The following is a 19,472-nucleotide window of genomic DNA, read 5'->3' on the forward strand; positions in this document are numbered from 1 at the left end:
CAGAAAGACAGCTCCTCCTGATGGGAATAACAATTAATTCTAGCCAAGCAGCAAAGATCCTGAATTGCAAACTGCAATGACAGTATTCCCTTGTTCAGAGGGGACTGTCACATGCCAAAGAAATGCCATTGGCATCAGAAACCTCATCCAAATAAATTACTGATGAAACCTTCAGTAATAGGATACAAAAGCAAGAGACAAGCTAGGACCCTATTTGTAAAGAATTCACCATGATGGAGTGAAATGGACCCACACAAAACAAGGGATCTTTTGTTTCAGAAAGTATACTTTGGGCAGCAGAACAAATGTGTTGTTCGTACCCTGGCAGCAACTGCCAAATGCATGCTGCACAAAAGAGTGGTGATGTAATTATGTTCACCGCAGATCCAAAGAGCTGAGTTCTATTTGTGGCTCTAGCTGAGTCCCCATGTGACAACAGGACTGTTTTCTCTGGCCCGGATTCATCTCCCTTTCTGCACCTGGATGGCAGAACAGTGGGAAAGTCCTGCCTAATTCCCGTGCTCTTAGCATAGGGGCTGTGAGATGGTGACAAGGTGAAGAATATCCTGAGCGCTTCTTGCCACAATTTCTTTTGCAAAGACTGATCCCATTCTGTTTTTCAGAATTCCTGCTGCCTGCTGGATTAAAGAAATTGTCAGGCCAATTCAGACTTCTCAGCAAACTAACAGGAACATTTCCTGGGCTCAGATGCAGTGAACTTCAAGAGAGAAATGTCATTTTTAAAGAAAAATCAAATGTTTGAATATTGCACACAGAATGTAATCTTTACCAGTATAAATGAAGACAACCCATCTGGTTTTACTGTCAGAGCACAAGAGAGAGACTATTTGGGAGCACATCGAGGGCCTCTACAGCCAAGAGTCTGCTTTCCAAGAGTGCTGAGCAGTAACTGATCAAAGAGCATAAGAATCACAGCAAAAGTTGTTCTATACCTATATTCAGAGTTTCCTGCATATTGCAATTATGAATTTACTAAATCAAAGGACTTGTCCTTGGTAATGGCCAGCAGCAAACTGCTCCTCTGTGAATTGATCTTTTGACTCCACGTATATCTTTGTCCTCCAGAGCATGCAGTGTGGGAAGAAAACATTCACAATTTTGTAATGTATCATATTATTCTATTTTAAATTTGTATTATACCAGTAAATTTGTGTTAGCTCAATAATTTCATATGGTCTCCCTCATCCTTATATGCCTTATAGGCAATAATGAATATTTGACCCTTTTTCACTTTTGCTGCTCAGGATTCTATAGACCCATATCAAATCCCCTCTCCTTTGGCATGTTGTCAGAGCACCAGTCTGTTCATGCTGGATGATACAGAAGTCATCCTACATATCCCTGCTCATCCTTGGTGTCTTTTTCTGGTCACGTTCCCATTTTCCCACATCTAAACATATACTTCCTCAAAGTTCACAACCACAACTGCACACAGTAATCAAGACATTGCTATATTACAGATCTCGTAATTGTTTCAGTTTTCTATTGTTGTTTCTCCTACTGCTTTATATGTAGTTTTCTATTTTTCTTCTACCGTATCCAGGTTTATTTTCCTTTATTTCTTTCCTGAATAACAACCATTTTCCTTAAGCCCAGTACTGAGCTTTTAATCCCACAACTAAATTTCCCAACAATGAATTTCAATAGTCATTTTATCACAACTGAGATCCTTCAGCACCCGTTCAAAATAGTTGTTCCCTAAAAATAAACACCAAGCAATCTGCTTTGTTAGTAGAGAATACTCACAACAGACTATAACGTTTTCATGCCAAAGAACACCAGCAAAAAGTATATCTGCAGTCTTGCAAGTAGATACAGAGCAACTGAAATGGCAGGTGGGCAAAGCCAAGGCCCTGTCTCTGACTCCCTGTCTTCCACTCTGTCATCCACAGAGAACTCGCAGGGTTGAAATGCTTAGGGTAATAAATTCAGTGACTAATCCTGCTATTTGCAGTTCTCAAACACTGTTTATCTGTAGCCTGGTGGCTGATTTTCATTTCAAGCCAGATGGAGAACTATTAGTGCTCCACAGGGGAATCAGCTTTTACTTCAGAAAGTACACTCTAACTCAGACAAGAAGTTTCCTGCTAGAAACAATGAGGAAATTGACTGGGTCAACACACCCGGTCCTTCTCACAAATTAGAAGAACCATTCTGTAGTCTACCCATTTCTGGAAGCAAGGAGAAAGCTCTGCTGCCTTTGCAATGCTATTCTGTTCTCTGACCCTCTCTGCTTCATTTCAGAGTGAATGGTAGATACAAGGTATCTATACAAGGTAGATACAATGTGCACAAATAGCATAAAAACGGTGAGAAAATATCAGCCTGCTGGAATTCTTTTCCATTTCCTGAATGTGGGGGCAGTAACATTGGACAGAAGTTGTAATGGATTAGCGCTGGAAGCCCTGAACTAGATGTCCATAGCGGCTCATAATAATTTCATACCTAATCCTAGACACTACAGCAGGAAAAATGCCTTTTCACAGTATTCAGGCCTGGCATGCCCTAATGGAGAGCTCACCTCTAAAGACATCTCTGAAAGATGTTCCCCACCAAAGGACAATGTGTTTATGCTTAGAGATGTCTCTCATTATTAGCTTCTGGTGAAACAGAACAGACCTGGTCTTTAAGCAGTTAGAAGGGCAGGGAAAGGGGAGTGCCAATCACAGTCCATCAGATGAGACTAAAGGGTGTTTCTAGAGACAAGTCCTTGGCCAAAGGGAGAGTCAGTACTATCATGTGCCAAAAATCCTGTCTAACACTGTCATTACCCATGCATTTCTAAATCTTCATGTCTTGGAATGTAAAGGTATAATCCCTATTTTCGATTCAATCGCAGTTTACATATATTAAATTGAGTTCTTGCTACAAGATGTAGTCCATGCCCCACAGTGTAATGTGATTTAACCTCAATGCACCAGTTTAATATTTTAAATCTGTCACTGTCATTTCTGTATTTCTTACTTACAAGAGCCATACCCCACTGCAAACAGGTCCTTGCACTTTGGATTCCTGTAATGAGAAAATTCAGGTAGGAAAGCATTTATAATTAACTACATAATTCAACAGGAATGCACATTTGTTTCACATTTTAATATCATAGTCCATTCTCACAGGACTACGTAGAGTCTAAGGGCTAGACCCTTATGAATTTACACATCAGTAAAGTTCATGCATGAGTAATTCTTCTGGACTCAAGATGCGTAAGATAAATATAACATCATCATGTGGTCTTCAGACCACAGCAGTAGATGAAAAGGATAAAAAGGGCAAAGACTTATACATGATGCCAATCTCCAGCATTTCCTCGCTTATGTACTTAATGATTATGTAAAGTTTACTTTTAAAGATGAGGTCTTTGAAGAAAGGAAAAAGGAAGGAATGTGTTGGCTTCCATCTTTCAGAAGCCATAATAAAGGAGTTTCCAACTCACTGAAGATTAACACTCAATAAGCTTACTTTCACTGTCACTAAATAATAACGTATGATTCAAGAAACAAGTGTCAGTTCAAAAATTCATCACCATAGCTCAGAAAAGGAAATTCCCTTCTGATTCAATTAGTTACCAGTTTTGTAAGAGCACGCTGACTGAGTAGCTAGCTATTATACCTTCAAAAGTCCCTTTATTTGAAAATTATCTACTGTTACAACTTCTGCTCTGTATGGACAGTTCAGTACTGTTGCTGTCCATAATCTCTTGAAATGAATGGATGTGAAACTTACCTAATTACTGTTTCCCTGACTATTCTGAATTGATAAAATAAAAATATTTTTCACTTGGGTAGACACCTAGGCATCCTAATGCTCTTGCTCCTATCCACTAAAAGCACCATCACTGATAGTAATGTGAGAATAAAAATTAAATTAGAAAAGCTTATTACATAACGCAATTTGGGGTCATTTTTTCAATTTCTGGGCCATCTTTCTCTAACAATCACCTGGAGACAGGAATAACAGCAACACAAATGACAAGTAAAAGATGCCTTTTTTCTCAATTTTACATCTCATTTTAGTATTATTTTGTAATTCTCATACAACGACCTCCTCAATATTCTATTAAAGTATAAAACTTGCAATGGCTTGAAAGGACGAAAGATAGCAATCCTGCTTTGTCTCTCTATAGATTCTCCTTGGGAAGATATATCACACTGCTCTACCTACAAGAGGAAGTAGCATAGCACAGGGCAGGAGCTGTGTAAGTCTCACACAACTGCATGAACAAGCCAAGGATCTGGGGAGGATCAAGTACGTTGAAAAGTAAAGGATTCATTCAGGTTGAGAAGTTTTTTGTGGCAATGACCATGAGCTGATTTGTTTTCAAATGATAATTTTTTTCAAATGATAATTTTCAGACTGGCCAGGAGTAAATAAGCAACAGTGGACTGCAGGTCAAATGGCTGCTAAACTGAAGTGTGTAAGAACCCCACAGATAAATACCATTGCTGTCACAGCAGTGCCTGAAACATGTGCCACTGTCCTGCATAAGGGCCAGGTGTGAGTTCTTCAGCATCTTACAGCATGTGGTGATAATGTAACCAGCACATGCAATGTCTGCATTTCCCTTTCTGCTGCTTTACATCTCTTGTCAAAAACAGCACTATCTCTTCTCCTTCCCTAGGTTTTTCAGGATTGATTCTTACAGCATATTATCCAAAGATAAATCCCATCTATCTCAGCTTTCCCAAGAAAGGACACTTATTTGCCCTCCTAACTGCACTCACTTTGCCCTAGCACTGCCCCATACTTGTTGGGTCTTCACCTTTTGCTTGAATGTCCCAAGCTTGACACATTCAGCCCCACACAAGGTGCTTCCCATCCAGAAGTGTGTGGTGTGTACAGATGCTGTCAAAGATGATGACTGTAATTACTAAAAAAGTGTTTCCACAGAAACCAGCACTGCCTTGTAAGGTGGCTTGACAATTAATTCCACTACTCTGCAAACTGAGAGCAAGTTTGCATTAAGGAGACTTACCAGGAGATGGCAGTAACTGCAAGTCTCTTGGTTTTGTCATACTGGAACTTCCAGAGCGGGAGGAGAGTTCCCCTCTGGTCCCTGTATTCATCGGAGGCATCCTCAAAATATTTAAAATCTAAAACCAAAATCAAATAATAAGTCTCATGGAAAAGATCTGAAATACTTAACCATGGTGGAGTACCAGATAAGCTTTACAAGAATCTCTGTCATTCTCACAGCCTCAATACAACACAGTTATTAGTATAAAAGCTGTCTTGGTCTTTAAGTCTCACTCCAAGACAACACTTAAGTCCTGCACTTTATCAAGCACCAAGTCCTCACATAAAAGGGTGATGATCTGAAAGGAGACGAATGAATAAGAAAGCAGCAATGAGAGCAAGAAGTAGCCTCAGGTCATTCTCCAAAGCTAGATGCAGCCTTTCAAGAGGGAGCTGAGCAAAGGTATGAAAACCCTTGCAAAACAGCATCAGTACTACATATGCTAGAGCAGGGCTGTTGTTCATGTCTTCTGAATGACTGCAGCTTGCTGTCTGTTAGCCTTGTGTATGCCAGCTTTTGTGTATGCTAGCCCTGCTCTTTTTAGCTCTATTTGTCTAACATTCAACATCGGAGACACCAGCATCCCATAAGGCAACAAACCAGTTTTCATTGAAAGGCACTGTGCTCCAATCTTCCACTGCTAACCACTGCCTTGGTATCTTTTGCCAAAATCCCTGCCTGCTTCTTTTACTAAGAGCCAGCTTTCCCAGAGGACCTGTTGTGATTCTTGCTACAATTATGGCCAGTCATCTGCAGGAATTCTGTTTTGAGAGCAAACACCGCCTCCCAGTAGGGCCGTACCTTGTGCAATGTCATCAAATATGTTCTGATTCACCATCCGCTCCATTATTTTGGCAGCATTGGAGATCTTGGTTATATCATCCCCCTGTTGAAAAGATAAATAAATAAGAGAAAATGTATACCCTGTAGGTTACAAGTCCTGCAGACCTTTTGCAATAGAAAAGCTTGAGTCTTTCCACCTTGAATACAGGGTACACTGAAGTTCCTCATACTACTACCTAATAATAAGGGCACTTGAATTAAGGCAACAAATCTATATTAAGTTCAGCGAGGTGCCATTCACTCCTGACATATAATAACTTCAGTGTCTGTGTCTGATTTAGCTCAATGGCAAGGTGGTTGTCTATGAAAGCAGTCAGAGTCTTAATTCCCTCAATGTATCCAAGCTGTTTCATGATGGGATGAGCTAAAAGCATCCACGTGATCCATCCCCCGACTCACTTGGTAACAATTCATTAGCTTCACCAATACAATCGTGTTTGACAACGTATCAGCAACCCCTTTTTGTCTGCCTGCAGAGCTTTCGGGTATCCTGTCTTAAGTAAAGATCACAGGATGTAGAAATCCTTCCATTAATCATTGTTAATTCCAGCTCAGTGCACACACAGGTCCATGAGCTCAAACAATACATACAACAGACGCGTAAAGGGGATGCTGGCTGTCCAGCTTTTGTGGTGTCAACGGTTTAAACCATGACATGTGGAAAACGCTTGGACACACTAGAAAATCTGACCCTCCTCACTAGAGAACAAGTGGGCAAATCTGCATGTGGGAATGAATGCAGGTAGTACTTCAGGTATAGCAATGGAGACCTCCTGGGGAGTGACATTTTGCAAGGCCAGTGGTCTCTGATTAACTGTATACTTGTCTGAGTGAGCCTTGTGCCCGATCACAACATTCTCATCCCATCTTCTTATTAAACTCAATTCCTATTTTTTCTGTATTAGTATGTTCTCTATTCTGTGCACGTGTTTGAGTGAACAGAAGAAAAATTCAAGCTGGGCTAGCCAGAAGTAGGACAAAATCTTCATGCCAGCAACTGGAGGGACAAAGTTCCCCAGACAGTTTGTGACTGTGAGGGCAATGCCAGAACAGCTTTGCAAAGTGGTGCAAGAATGCCAAAGTATATGCAAAGTGTTTTGACAGCATGTTGCTCCAAGGACCCGAATACCCCTCTAAATCCTACTGCTGCCTCAAAGCCCCAGCAGGGTTTCAAAGCCTTTCATCTTCAAACCCCTGCCAGGAACCAATGACTGCCAGCACAGTATGATTTCCCCCACAGTCAACACAGTAAAAAGAGACTTGTCATCCTTGGCACAGCCCGGAGATTGCGCTAAACACAGAAATAAAAAAAATGAAATGACTTGCCAAAATTACACTGCACAGTCACAATCAGAACCAACAATATGGCTTTGGCTTATGTGCCTCTCAACCTTCTGCTTCTTTTGAGGGCCCTGAACAGGCAAGAGAGAGACAAACTTTGTGGCAAAGAGCATAAAACCCATACAGAAAGGTGACAAGACAAAGGAAAAAAAAAAAGAAAAACCATTCTATAATCTGCAGCACTTTTTCTGATTACATAGTTTGCCTCTATCTTTGTTCACGAGAATCACACAAGAATCACAAGAATCACAAGAATCACAAGGTTGGAAATGACCTATAAGATCATCCAGTCCAACCGTCTCCTCATCACCATTGCCACCACTAGTACCAAACCATAGTATACACTGTTAATAGTACACAAAGTTAATGTATAGTACACATTGTTAATGTATACAGTCTTCTCCCACCTCAGAAAAGAGAAAGTAGAACTTGAAAGAGGTCACAGAAGGGCAGTAGAGATGGCTCATGATCCAGAGCAGTTTCTGTCCCAGGAAATATTGAGTGGGCTGGGATTGCCAGTCTGGAAAAGAGTTGGCTTAGAACGTCATGAGACAAGTCTGTGAAATCCACTAACACAGTGGAACAGGTTGCCCAAGGAGCTTGTGGATACCCCATCCCTGGAGTCATTCTAAGCCAGTCTGGATGTGGCTCTGGGCAGCCTGGTCTGGAGGTTGGCAGCCCTGCACGTAGCAGGGGGATTGAAACTAGATGATCTTTGAGGTTCTTTTCAAGCCAGGTCATTCTATGAAGTCCTAAATAGTCATGAGAGGATGGACAGTGGCTGACTAGTCATTGCCTTTTCCAATATAAAACCAGGGCTGTCAAGAAAAGTTAGTGAAAGTCAACTTAGAAACAAAGAAAATGAGGTGATTCACAGCAGGATGACACCTGTGCAACTCCTTACCAAAGGGTACAGCAAACATTTTACATGGATTCAGAGAAGACTGAACACATACTTGTATGTGCCAAACAACATCAACTCTGGGAACAAGCTCAAAGTAGTTGAATGCTGGAAGAATATTTGGGTCAGGGAGGGATATGATACACACTTGCTGTGTTCTTCGCCTTTCTTATGCATTCAGTTGCGGTCAGAATCCCAACCACATAACGTGACCACTATTATGTTCTTCAGCTTTTCCCTGGGTCATTGGGACACATTGCACAGAGTTTACTGTCACAGTCAGAATTTTAGAAAGCACAGGGAATGTGTATTTTTAAATTTTAACACAGTTTGATTTTCTGCAAAATATTCCTTAGACACTATGACTTCAGAAGTATTGACAGAAATTAAAGAGGGAGAGAAAGGGGATACTTGAAACATCCCAAGCAGAAATCAATATTCTCAGTTGCTGAGGTTTCACTCTTTTGACTCTAAGTTGCTATTACTGCTTCTGCCACTGTAAGATGTCTTTCTCTGAAATACTTTGTAGAAAAAAAAAAAAAAAAAATTCACCTTTGTTAACACTTCCCAGCGATATTGGGACCACGACTACAAAAATGGTGTGGGCTGCCACCAGCATATTGCTCTAAGTGAGCTTAGCTGACAGAGGTTAAGTGCTGAAAAGGTTACAACTTGATTTAGAGAGAGAGAAGAGCAATAAACACGGAAAAAGTAGTAGTTACTGGGGATAAAGAATGGATCCCCTGGAGCGCTGCTAGTTCATCAGGAGTGCTATCCACACCGACTTCCATTCACCTACTAAGTAGGATAAACTCTCTTCTTTTTAACATGCTTGTGCTATGGGAAGGAGCTGGGAAAGAATGGCAGTGTTGTACCGATCAGACATGAGACTTCTCTCTTCCATATGCGATGAAAACTGCACGGCAAGCTTTCTGAATTTCCAACCTGAGAATCCATTCTGAACGGTAGAGCAGAAGACAAGGACTACTTTATTGTGTTCCCAAAGATGGATGGGTAGGTCCTGAAACATCTCTAAAATCTTTTTGTTGCTGTTGTCAGTGTAAAATAGGCTTTGAACTTAAAAACAACAACAACAAAAAAAAAACAAAAACCAAACCAAAACAAAACAAAAAAAACAACAACAAAAAACCATTCTGTAAATGAAGGAACAATGCATCATTCATTGAAGGTTTTCTGCAATGCAGGAAACTGTCCAGATGAATTGAAAAGAGCTTTAAGTCAGCTTTCTTATTAGGTAGCTATGTGTAAGCAATGCAGTCATGAGCAACCACATTTTTGGCACTAAACTGTTTCGCAGTAAGTTATTTTCTTACTCAATCCTTTGATATTTCAGGTTTGATTTATTCTGTATCTTACTGAAATAAATCTCCAGTGGAAGTGATAGGTCTAATTTATCTTTTTTCAAGGATCTGTTTGAAACTGATTTTTTTTTTTTTTGTAGGGCAACTCTGGTTTAGCAAGACAAATGTAATGAGAGCTCATCAGCTAGTACATTTGTTTTACTTGCTTCTGTGCATAAATTATTTTTTGAATGACAATCACAGAATCACGGAATCACAGAATTGTAGGGGTTGGAAGGGACCTCCAGAGATCATCGAGTCCAACCCCCTGCCAAAGCAGGTTCCCTACAGCAGGTCGCACAGGTAGGCATCCAGGCAGGTCTGGAACATCTCCAGAGAAGGAGACTCCACCAGCTCCCTGGGCAGCCTGTTCCAGTGCTCTGTCACCTCACTGTAAAGAAGTTCATAGAATCATAGAATCATAGAATCATAGAATCACTAAGGTTGGAAAAGACCTAAAAGATCACCCAGTCCAACCGTTCACCTATTCCCAATAGCTCCTACTAAACCATGTCCCTCAACGCAACATCCAGTCTTTCCTTGAACACCCCCAGGGTCGGTGATTCCACCACCTCCCTGGGCAGTCCATTCCAGTGCCTGACCACCCTTTCTGAAAAGTAATACTTCCTCATGTCCAGCCTGAATTTCCCCTGCCGTAGCTTGAAACCATTCCCCCTGGTCCTATCACTAATGACACGAGAGAAGAGGCCGACCCCCAGCTCACTACAACCTCCCTTCAGGAAGTTATAGAGAGCAATGAGGTCTCCCCTGAGCCTCCTCTTCTCCAGGCTGAACATTCCCAGCTCCTTCAGCCTCTCCTCATATGGCCTGTGTTCCAGACCCCTCACCAGCTTCGTTGCCCTTCTTTGAACACGCTCCAGGGCCTCAATATCTTTCTTGCAGTGAGGGGCCCAAAACTGGACACAGTACTCGAGGTGCGGCCTGACGAGTGCTGAATATATGTTATATATGTTATATATATGTTCTTGCGCACATTTGTGCGGAACTTGTGCGGAACTTCCTATGCTGCAGTTTCCGGCCGTTTCCCCTTGTCCTGTCTCCACTCACCACTGAAAAGAGTCCGTCCTCGCCATTCTGCCCCCCACACCTCAGATATTTATAGACCTGGATCAGGTCCCCTCTCAGTCTTCTTTTCTCAAGGCTCAACAGACCCAGTGCACTCAGCCTTTCCTCATAGGAGAGATGCTCCAGGCCCTTCACCATCTTTGTGGCCCTCCGCTGGACTCTTTCCAAGAGATCCCTGTCTTTTCTGTACTGGGGAGCCCAGAACTGGACGCAGTACTCCAGATGAGGCCTCACCAGGGCAGAGTAGAGGGGGAGGATCACCTCCCTCGACCTGCTGGCCACGCTCTTTTTAATGCACCCCAGGATGCCATTGGCCCTCTTGGCCACAAGGGCACACTGCTGGCTCATGGCCAACCTGTCGTCCACCAGGACACCCAGGTCCCTTTCCGCAGAGCTCCCCTCCAGCAGCTCATCCCCCAACCTGTACTGGTGCATGCAATTATTCCTCCCCAGATGTAAGACTCTACGCTTGCTGTTATTAAACCTCATCCGGTTTTTTTCTGCCCAGCTCTCCAGCCTGTCCAGGTCTTGCTGAATGGCAGCACGGCCTTCAGGCGTGTCAGCCAATCCTCCCAACTTCGTATCATCAGCAAACTTGCTGAGGGTGGCCACTATCCCCTCATCAAGGTCATTGATGAAGATGTTGAACAAGACCGGACCCAGCACACACCGCTGGGGGACACCGCTGGTTACAGGTCTCCAGCCAGACTCTGCACCATCAACAACAACCCTCTGTGCTCTGCCAGTCAGCCAGTTCTCAACCCACCTCACTGTCCACTCATCTATCCCACACCTCCTTAGCTTTGTTATAAGGATGTTGTGGGGGACAGTATCAAATGCCTTGCTGTAATCAAGGTAGACTACATCCACTGCTCTCCCCCCATCCACCCAGCCAGAGACAACATCATAGAAAGCTACCAGGTTGGTCAAGCACAACCTCCCCCTGGTGAACCCATGCTGACTACTCCTGATAATGTTATTGGAATCATCTGTTAAGATAGTTTATGAGTTAATCCTTTAAAATAAATGTCACAGAATCACAGAATGGCCCGGATTGGAAGGGACCTCAAGAATCATGAAGTACCAACCCCCTGCCACAGGCAGTGCCACCAACCTCACCATTTAATACCAGACCAGGTTGCCCAGGGCCCCATACAACCTGACCTTGCACACCTCCAGGGATGGAGCATCCATAACCTCTCTGGGCAGCTGTTCCAGCACCTCACCACTCTCATAGTAAAGAGCTGCCCCCTGACATCCAACTTCAATCTTCCCTCCCTCAACTTAAAACCATTTCCCCTTGTCCTGTAGTTATCTACCCTTTCAAAGAGTTGATTCCCCTCCTGTTTGTAGGCTCCCTTTAGGTACTGAAAGGCTGCAATGAGGTCACCCCACAGCCTTCTTTTCTCCAGGCTGAACAAGCCCAGCTCCCTCAGCCTGTCTTCATAGGGGAGGTGCTCCAGCCCCTGATCATGTGTGTGGCTCTCCTCTGGACCCTTTCCAACAGCTCTCTGTCTTTCTTGTGCTGGGGGCTCCAGACCTGGACACAGTACTGCAGATGGGGCCTCACGAGGGCAGAGCAGAGAGGGACAGTCACCTCCCTGTCCCTGCTGGCCACATATCCTGTGCTTGTTGTACTATTCATTAACACTAATTGTTTCAGGTTTGCCTCTCAACAGCTGGCCAGTTGCAATATGCAGCTCCACATAACTGGAGCATAGAGCAACACTTCTGCTGATCTGTAACTGTAGAACTAAAGTCCACCCAAGAACTGGTGCAATAGCAGTTCATATCTCTTGCAACACACACATGGATGCTACAAGAATTCCAGGCTTTCAGAAAAAGAACGTAGTACAGGTGTGTTGCCATCTCTTGCCCTGCCAACAACTTCATCCACTGCAAATCCTTAAACAGAGGACCTCACATTGAATCCTGTCAAGCAGCTATTACTTTCTAGAATTATACTCTGTTAATTTTTATTACTTGGCTTTAATGCTGACAGACCGTAAACTGCAGAATGAAGACAAGGATGTTGGTAACAACTCATCATGCCCTTCAGTTGAACAGAAGCAGGCAAACACTAATAAGAAGGTTAATTGCATTTGGTTTTCCGCTGTTATTATAAAAACAACTGGTGATTGTCTGAGTGCTTCCAAAGTATAATTACAACCCTGTGATCTGGGCTATGTCACTGGGCATATCTCAAGAAGTAATGTTGTAGTGGGACAGATGTAACAGAAATGTTATTTCTTTGCTATCCCTCACACAAGATTTTCCAGCAACGTACCTTTCTTTTTATATCCACACCACTACTCACCAACTGATGGATTCATGTTTCTCCCTTTTCATTTCAAGCAGTAAGCCCTCACTTCATCTAAGACTTTTTTCAATGTTCCAAAACGCATAGCCTCCCACTCCACCAGTCCTTCCCAATCTATACTAGTAACAGCTCTTCCAGTTTACTTAATCATTTCCTCAGAGGCATTATACAGCAATATATCTACTGATCTTTAGGATTACCTTTATTACATTTTCATTTTTAAGGAAAAAACTTTTTCCTTATTAAAAGAAGGTGAGATTACTTGGATACAGGCTACTTCGCTAAACACATACTCTATTTCATTTCATATTTACTCCCAATTTTGCATTCTTCCTCTCTAGATTAGTTCTACTGTCATGCACTGTTAAAGGCTAGACCAGTGGAATCATTTTCACTTCTCCTATACATCATCTGGCCTTGCTATTCTCCAATTGCATAGCTTCATCCTCCTCTTGATTGATCTGCCAGAAGTCCTTATTGTCTTACTTGTGATTTTGTGTCTTGTTATCTAAAGGGTAAGAAGAGCTAGCTTGCATCCACTCAACAGCATTAGTCTTTTTACTTAATGTTGCTGTGTCAAACAAGGTAATTTCTCTGCTCACATAACAACATAAGGAGGGTCACACTGGATCAGACCAAGACTATCTCTGGGCTGGGATCATCTCTATAATCAGAGGCATAAGCAGATGGCTCAGGAACAGTAAGAACAGGACAAGCAGATACAACACTTCTGCCTAGTTCTCCCCACTTGAAGCTATTTTCAGGTTTCATATAATTTCTCTTTGGTATTCAGTCTTCTCCATATTCTATTTTGCTGCCTTTATTGAAAACTAAGGGAAAAAAAATTAAACATTATATTGCATCTCTTGGATGTAGCATAGCATATCCTCTTCTCTCTAGATCCATTTGAATGACAGGCAAATTGAGAGATTTCTGAAAGTCTATCACAGACTCCAGTAAAATACTTTCTGTATTTCTGTCTTTCATTCACTTGCATTCTTCTTTATATCATTCTTATTCTTCATTCAGCTAGAATCCTGGTAATCTCAATTCCTTTATCTGCTGCCTGCCTCTCTCTTCTGCTTTGTCAAACCATTTGTTTCCTGCTTTTTCTCCTCATTCCCCAGTGTTATGCATGGCCTAATTCCACTTCTTTTCTCATAGCGGTGCCCTTCTGTTCAACTGTCAAAGCTCTTTGTCTTCTCCACCTTTGGCTGCATTCTTTTATGGATTGCTTTCTCCTCAGCTAGTCACCTGTTCTTCTGGCCTCTAGCTCAGTACTAGTACTGTTTTTCCTTTATTTTATTCCATCGTTTCTAATTCCTCACTTAACTCTACTATAATCTCAAACAGCTCTAGAGTTGGATGTTCTCTTTCACAGCCTCTTACCACAGCAAGAGTGATCTATCTCTGGTAATATCTGCTCACTTTATTCTCTTCTTCCCTTTAGGCTGAATCCAGTATTGTCTCAGTAGCTCCACTATCTACTTAGTAGATGCAGAAATAACAGTGGGAATCAATAACTGCTTCTAGTCACAGCTTCCTTGATGTTAGCCATCGTATAGATCACATATATTTCCTGCTTGTGATTCCACATCTCCACCTCAGCAGCTGTTAAAGGCAGAAAGTCCTCGAAAAAGTTTAGCTGGAAATCTTTTTTCCAATCTCTGTGTGTAACCAGAACTATATAACCTGTGAGTTAGAATTTGGAAGCCCACTTTTCCATTTGCTAGCTTGAGATTAGAGATACAGACTCTGATGCATTCAATCTCTAATTTCCACAGAATTATCTAGGTTGGAAAAGACCTTCCAAATCATCAACTATCATCCCATTATCAACCTAACTTGCCAAGTCACGTCACTAAGCCATGTCCATCCATGTGCCACATCCATGCCTTTAAAATACCTTCAGGAGGGGGTCTCCGCCTCTTCTTGGGTAGCCTGTCCCAATGTTTCACCACCTTCTCCATGAAGAAATTCTTCCTAATGTCCAACCCAAACCTCCCCTGGTGTATCATGTCACCTGTGTCCTATCACTTGTCACCTGAGAGAAGAGACTCACACTCTTCTCACTACAACCTCCTTTCAGGGAGTTGTAGAGAGCAATAAAGTCTTCCCTCAGCCTCCTCTCCTCCAGACTAAACAGTCCCAGTTCCTTCAGCTGCTCTTCATAACACTTGTTTTTTAGTCCCCTCTCCAGTTCTGCTGCTCTTCTCTGCACATATTTGACCAATTCAACATTCTTCCTATGTTGACAATTCCAAAATGTTTGTAGATGTTTACTCATAATCAAATTGTAATGCCTGGATGCTTTGGTTGTATGTTTCCAGTTAGCGACTGGAAAATTCAGCAGCTTTTTCATACACTTCAAACCACCCCACCAGTCTTGCAGTGGGTTTCAAAGTCGAATACTGGCTCTGCTTAAAGAGATTTCAATTACACCGTTCCATTGTATTCACTTTCTGATTTCCCTGTAATCACCCTGTGAAAGGCAAAGTACCAAGGGGAGGGATCATAGATGCACAGATTTCAGCTTCCCACTGTTGTCAGTTGAACGTGTCAGTTTTTTTTACAATGTGGTCCCATTAGTAGAAATTTTTATTTCATTTTAACGGACAGCTTTAACAACTCCAATCTTTAAGCCCATAATTGCATCATTGACTTCAGGCTTAGTTCTCCACACTTAGGTGAAAGGTTTATTAGTTTTAGAAAGTACTGTGAATATCAATGGCGCTATTCACAGGAGGAAGCCTGTCAGAACACGTTTCTGTCTGTTTAAACTGCAAGACTGTTAAGGGCTGAGGGCTACTGTGAAAGCTCAGCCAGCCAAATCCTCTACAGCCAAATCAGTGTATGGTATGAAAGTGCTGAAGTCCTTTTCAGGAGCCAGCTTACATTACAAGGATGTATCTTAGTTACAATGATGCACCTACGCTTACGGTAGGGGCAAGCTATGAACAGAACTCTGTGTTTCTATTATACAAAATTTATATGTATACAACTGTAAAATACATATGTTATAATTATGTAGCGTTATCATTAAAATAATAAAAAGTAGCAAAACTTATTTTAATATATTGTTTTAGTAACATTGTGAAGAAATCCTAAATTTCTTTGCCTTTCCTTAGAAGACTTAATGCTTGTACATCCCATGGAAAAGTCTGTATAAAGTCAAAGAGTGTTTCAACTTATTTCATTCTTTCACCGCTCATATGCTAATCAAAAATGAGACACAATCACGATAATGCTCTTGGAAATGAGCTTTGAGTCAAGATTATGGCTTCATATTGATTTGTATCCTTATAAAAAGAACAACAAATAAAAAATGGAAGAAATCCCTGTTTTGGAAATATGGTTCCTAGTAAAAAAAACAGTAGTTGCATTTCTTAGGTTTGTTACATGCCAGCTGACAGAACTTGCTGCACAGTCAGCACGAGTTGCTACATTCCCCTTTGCTTGCATGATGGAAGTATTCACTACCACTCTCAGCAAGCTACTTCTAGAGCTGTGGAATATACCTGTGATTCCAGTGAAATTAACTTTCTTCCCCTCTTCTTCTCCTCTTTCTTTCCTATCTGAGCTTTTGGTTTTTCTTTCTCTTTTGACTTCTCCATTTTCTGAAGCTCCTCCATATAGGCATCGTAGATCTCCCCCTGAGAGACAGATAAGAGGCAGAATTTGTAAGGACTTGATTGTGCTTCAGAAAAAAAATCATCCACACAATCCAAACAGTAACACTGTCACCAGGATCAGCTGAAAGATAGCAGGCAAAACAGTGAAGGACCAAACAATATATTCAAAGCTTGATGCGACATGTCTCACTTCTTGAGAATAAAGTATTACATTACTAATAATTTCCTTTTCCCAACACTCTCCTCGGTGCTCTGACTGTGTATCGCTTTTGTAGGATATTCTGTTTGGCTAATTTTTAGTGTTTAAGAGGAAACATGCATTTAACATCTGCTGTGTGACATTTCTCATGTGTTGTTGGAAAATTAAATTGTAGCTGCTTAACACAATTTAAATCTTGAACTCTTACTCTGAAACATATGATGAAATGGAAACTGAGAGCAGTTTAATATCTTCTGCTAAGCCACATGCAGGAATGTCTTACTTGAGTAGATCCAAAAGTAATTTTTCCACTTGAGAACTATTCATTAGTATTGCAGTGCTAGTACTGTATCTGAAGCAGTCATATTACTTTCAACAAAGAGAAATGGTAATCTAAATCTGATACATGATCTTAAGAGCAGGAGTATGAATCAAATACAAAGGAGACTAAAACAGTGGAATATAGAAAGTAGAAGAAAACCTGTAACAAGAAAATGTGCATTGTGTTGTAAATCTGCAGGTGGAAGTGAGAAGAAAAGATGTTCTAAATATCAAGGGAAGGACAAAATGAGATTTGATGAAAACAGTGAGAGAAGAAGCAGAACAGGAATCTTTATAAGAAAAAATTATGAGCACAAGGAAGAACAAGAAGGCAAAAGAGTTGAGGAAAAAACAGCCTTATGTTAAAATCTTTTTAACAGGAAAATTAAAAGAAAAAATTTTCCTCTTAGCTTTCAAAAATTTCATGCAAAATTTCTATATTCTCCAATGCTGAGGTCACCTCACTGTCAAAAAAAAGAAAGAAAACTCCAACTGAAAGGAAGAAAGCTCTCAGGCCAGTTACTCTGAGTTCAAGTTCAGGAATAAACTGAGTTACAATCTCCAGCTTGACAGAGACACCTCCCCTCCTCTTCCTATCACTTGCTTACAGTAGCATTTTACTTGCTGTCATTACTTAATACTTTCTCCTGGATCTTCCCAGTGTACTTTGATAACACAGGAGACAAGATTAGTATCATGTATATACATAGATATATTTTGCAAATATTTGTGAGAAGCAGTCAGCAGAACTAGCTGGATTCCCTTTCCAGTGAAAGCTATTGCGTACTTCATGTGTAAAATGTCATGCAGAATTTATATATATATGTATTTACTATTATGAATTAATATATGTGTATGTATAACTATATGAATTAATATGTATGTATGTATGTATTCAATAGATGGAGAAAGTAATGGAAAAAAATTGTAGAACAGATCTTTATCATGAATAAACTGGCATATTCCCACTTCCTAGAACAGGCAGGGAATGTCAGACCACAGCTCTTCCTAAATGACCCACCATGCACTGAAGGAAAATAGTCAACAACAGAGAGCTCCTCATCCCAAAGACAGCCATGTCCCAGGAGGAGTCAGTGCCTCCAAGAAGCAGTTGCAGTTCCTGAAGAGTTCAGCTCAGCTCTTGCTGAGCCCAGAACCATTTGCACTGGAGTGTGCTTCTCCATTTCTACACATTTAAAGCCTTCTAAAATAAACCAGCTAGGGGTTGGTGGTGAATGGTCAATCAAAACCAGCTGAACAGAGACACCTGACGTTAGAAATAAAGTTTATCCATAAAGACAAAAAAGAGGGCCGTGTTACTTTGCTGTCCAGTTCAAACCAGAAATCAAAGCCACAATACAGGAGTTCATTCCAGTACAAGGAATACAAAGACAAAAATTTTCCTGTATATTTTCCAAAATGATTAATGAAGTCAAAAGGATATACCTGGTTAGCATTGGCTGAAAAGTTTTTACAAGGTGTAGGCTCCGATTGGGATGCTCTTTCCTAAGTTAAAAAAAAAAAAAAGCATAAGAAAGTGTAATTTACACACTGAGACTCAGTGACGTAGTCCAGCTGTGGAACCTACCTTCTCATAACAGATACTGAGAATAATACTGATCTTGGATTGATTCAGCATCCAAATAATTCCCAGATCACTGCACAAACATTATTAGCTATCATGCAAATATAGATTTTCTTGCGGACCGAGATGTGAAGATTTACAGTAGCACCAAATTTTTATAGACTATCCTAGAGTCCTTAAGGCAAGAATTTTTTGGTCAGCACTTTCACTACCTCAAATGTGTTACCATTGTTAAACGTTGTTTTACCATACTGAAAAACTGTTGTGCTTTTGTTTTTTTTCCCCTCCCACCAGCACGTGCAAGGATTTCACAATATGACACAAACTGATGCTCCACTTGCCCACCCAAAGGAAAGATTCTCTGGGTCACTGAAGGAAACAGCAGCAAGCAGCGTACCCGCACAGGGTTGTCAAGTGTCCTTGAAGATCTCTCAATGAAGTTGAACTGGTTTGCAAGCTTTTTCTCCTTTACTTTTGGGGGAGGAGGCTCTTCTACCTCTGCTGCTTCAGCTGCTTCTGCTGTCTCTGCCTGCTCTGCCTCTTCCTTTTCCGCAGCCTGCAAGAGAACCCTGGAAAGATCAGATATTTCCTCCCTTCTTTTGAAGCACTTACCAGACTGCTGGAATTTTGCTGCCTAGGAGCAGAGACTGTTATTGAAGATTTAGTGGGTGACAATAGTGAAATAAGCAAATAAGTGAGCAAGTACAACTGTGGCTGAGAGGATGTGGGGGCAGGTTGGGTTACATCATAAGAAAAAGCTGTTTCAGGTAGACAGCAATGTTGGTACCTATTCAAATGGCCACAGGTTGGCAAAGGAAAAATGTAAGATCAAAATATAAAAGATGATA

At 41.3% G+C, this 19,472-nt stretch overlaps 1 protein-coding gene across 1 annotated transcript in view; it reads right to left on the reverse strand.

The window, feature by feature from the left end:
- Nucleotides 1–19,472, reverse strand: part of DNAI1 (dynein axonemal intermediate chain 1) — a gene marked incomplete at both ends in the record, with an annotated part of 135,691 nt that overhangs the window by 95,006 nt on the left and 21,213 nt on the right. Inside the window, 6 exons of the mRNA XM_079548150.1 lie at nucleotides 2,990–3,033; nucleotides 4,994–5,111; nucleotides 5,837–5,921; nucleotides 16,406–16,540; nucleotides 18,486–18,545; nucleotides 19,022–19,180. Coding sequence (XP_079404276.1) covers nucleotides 2,990–3,033; nucleotides 4,994–5,111; nucleotides 5,837–5,921; nucleotides 16,406–16,540; nucleotides 18,486–18,545; nucleotides 19,022–19,180 — 601 coding nt within the window. The remainder of the gene's footprint in view (nucleotides 1–2,989; nucleotides 3,034–4,993; nucleotides 5,112–5,836; nucleotides 5,922–16,405; nucleotides 16,541–18,485; nucleotides 18,546–19,021; nucleotides 19,181–19,472) is intronic.

The sequence above is a fragment of the Tetrao urogallus genome (assembly GCF_951394365.1).
Source record: "Tetrao urogallus genome assembly, chromosome: Z".
Classification (NCBI taxonomy): domain Eukaryota; kingdom Metazoa; phylum Chordata; class Aves; order Galliformes; family Phasianidae; genus Tetrao; species Tetrao urogallus.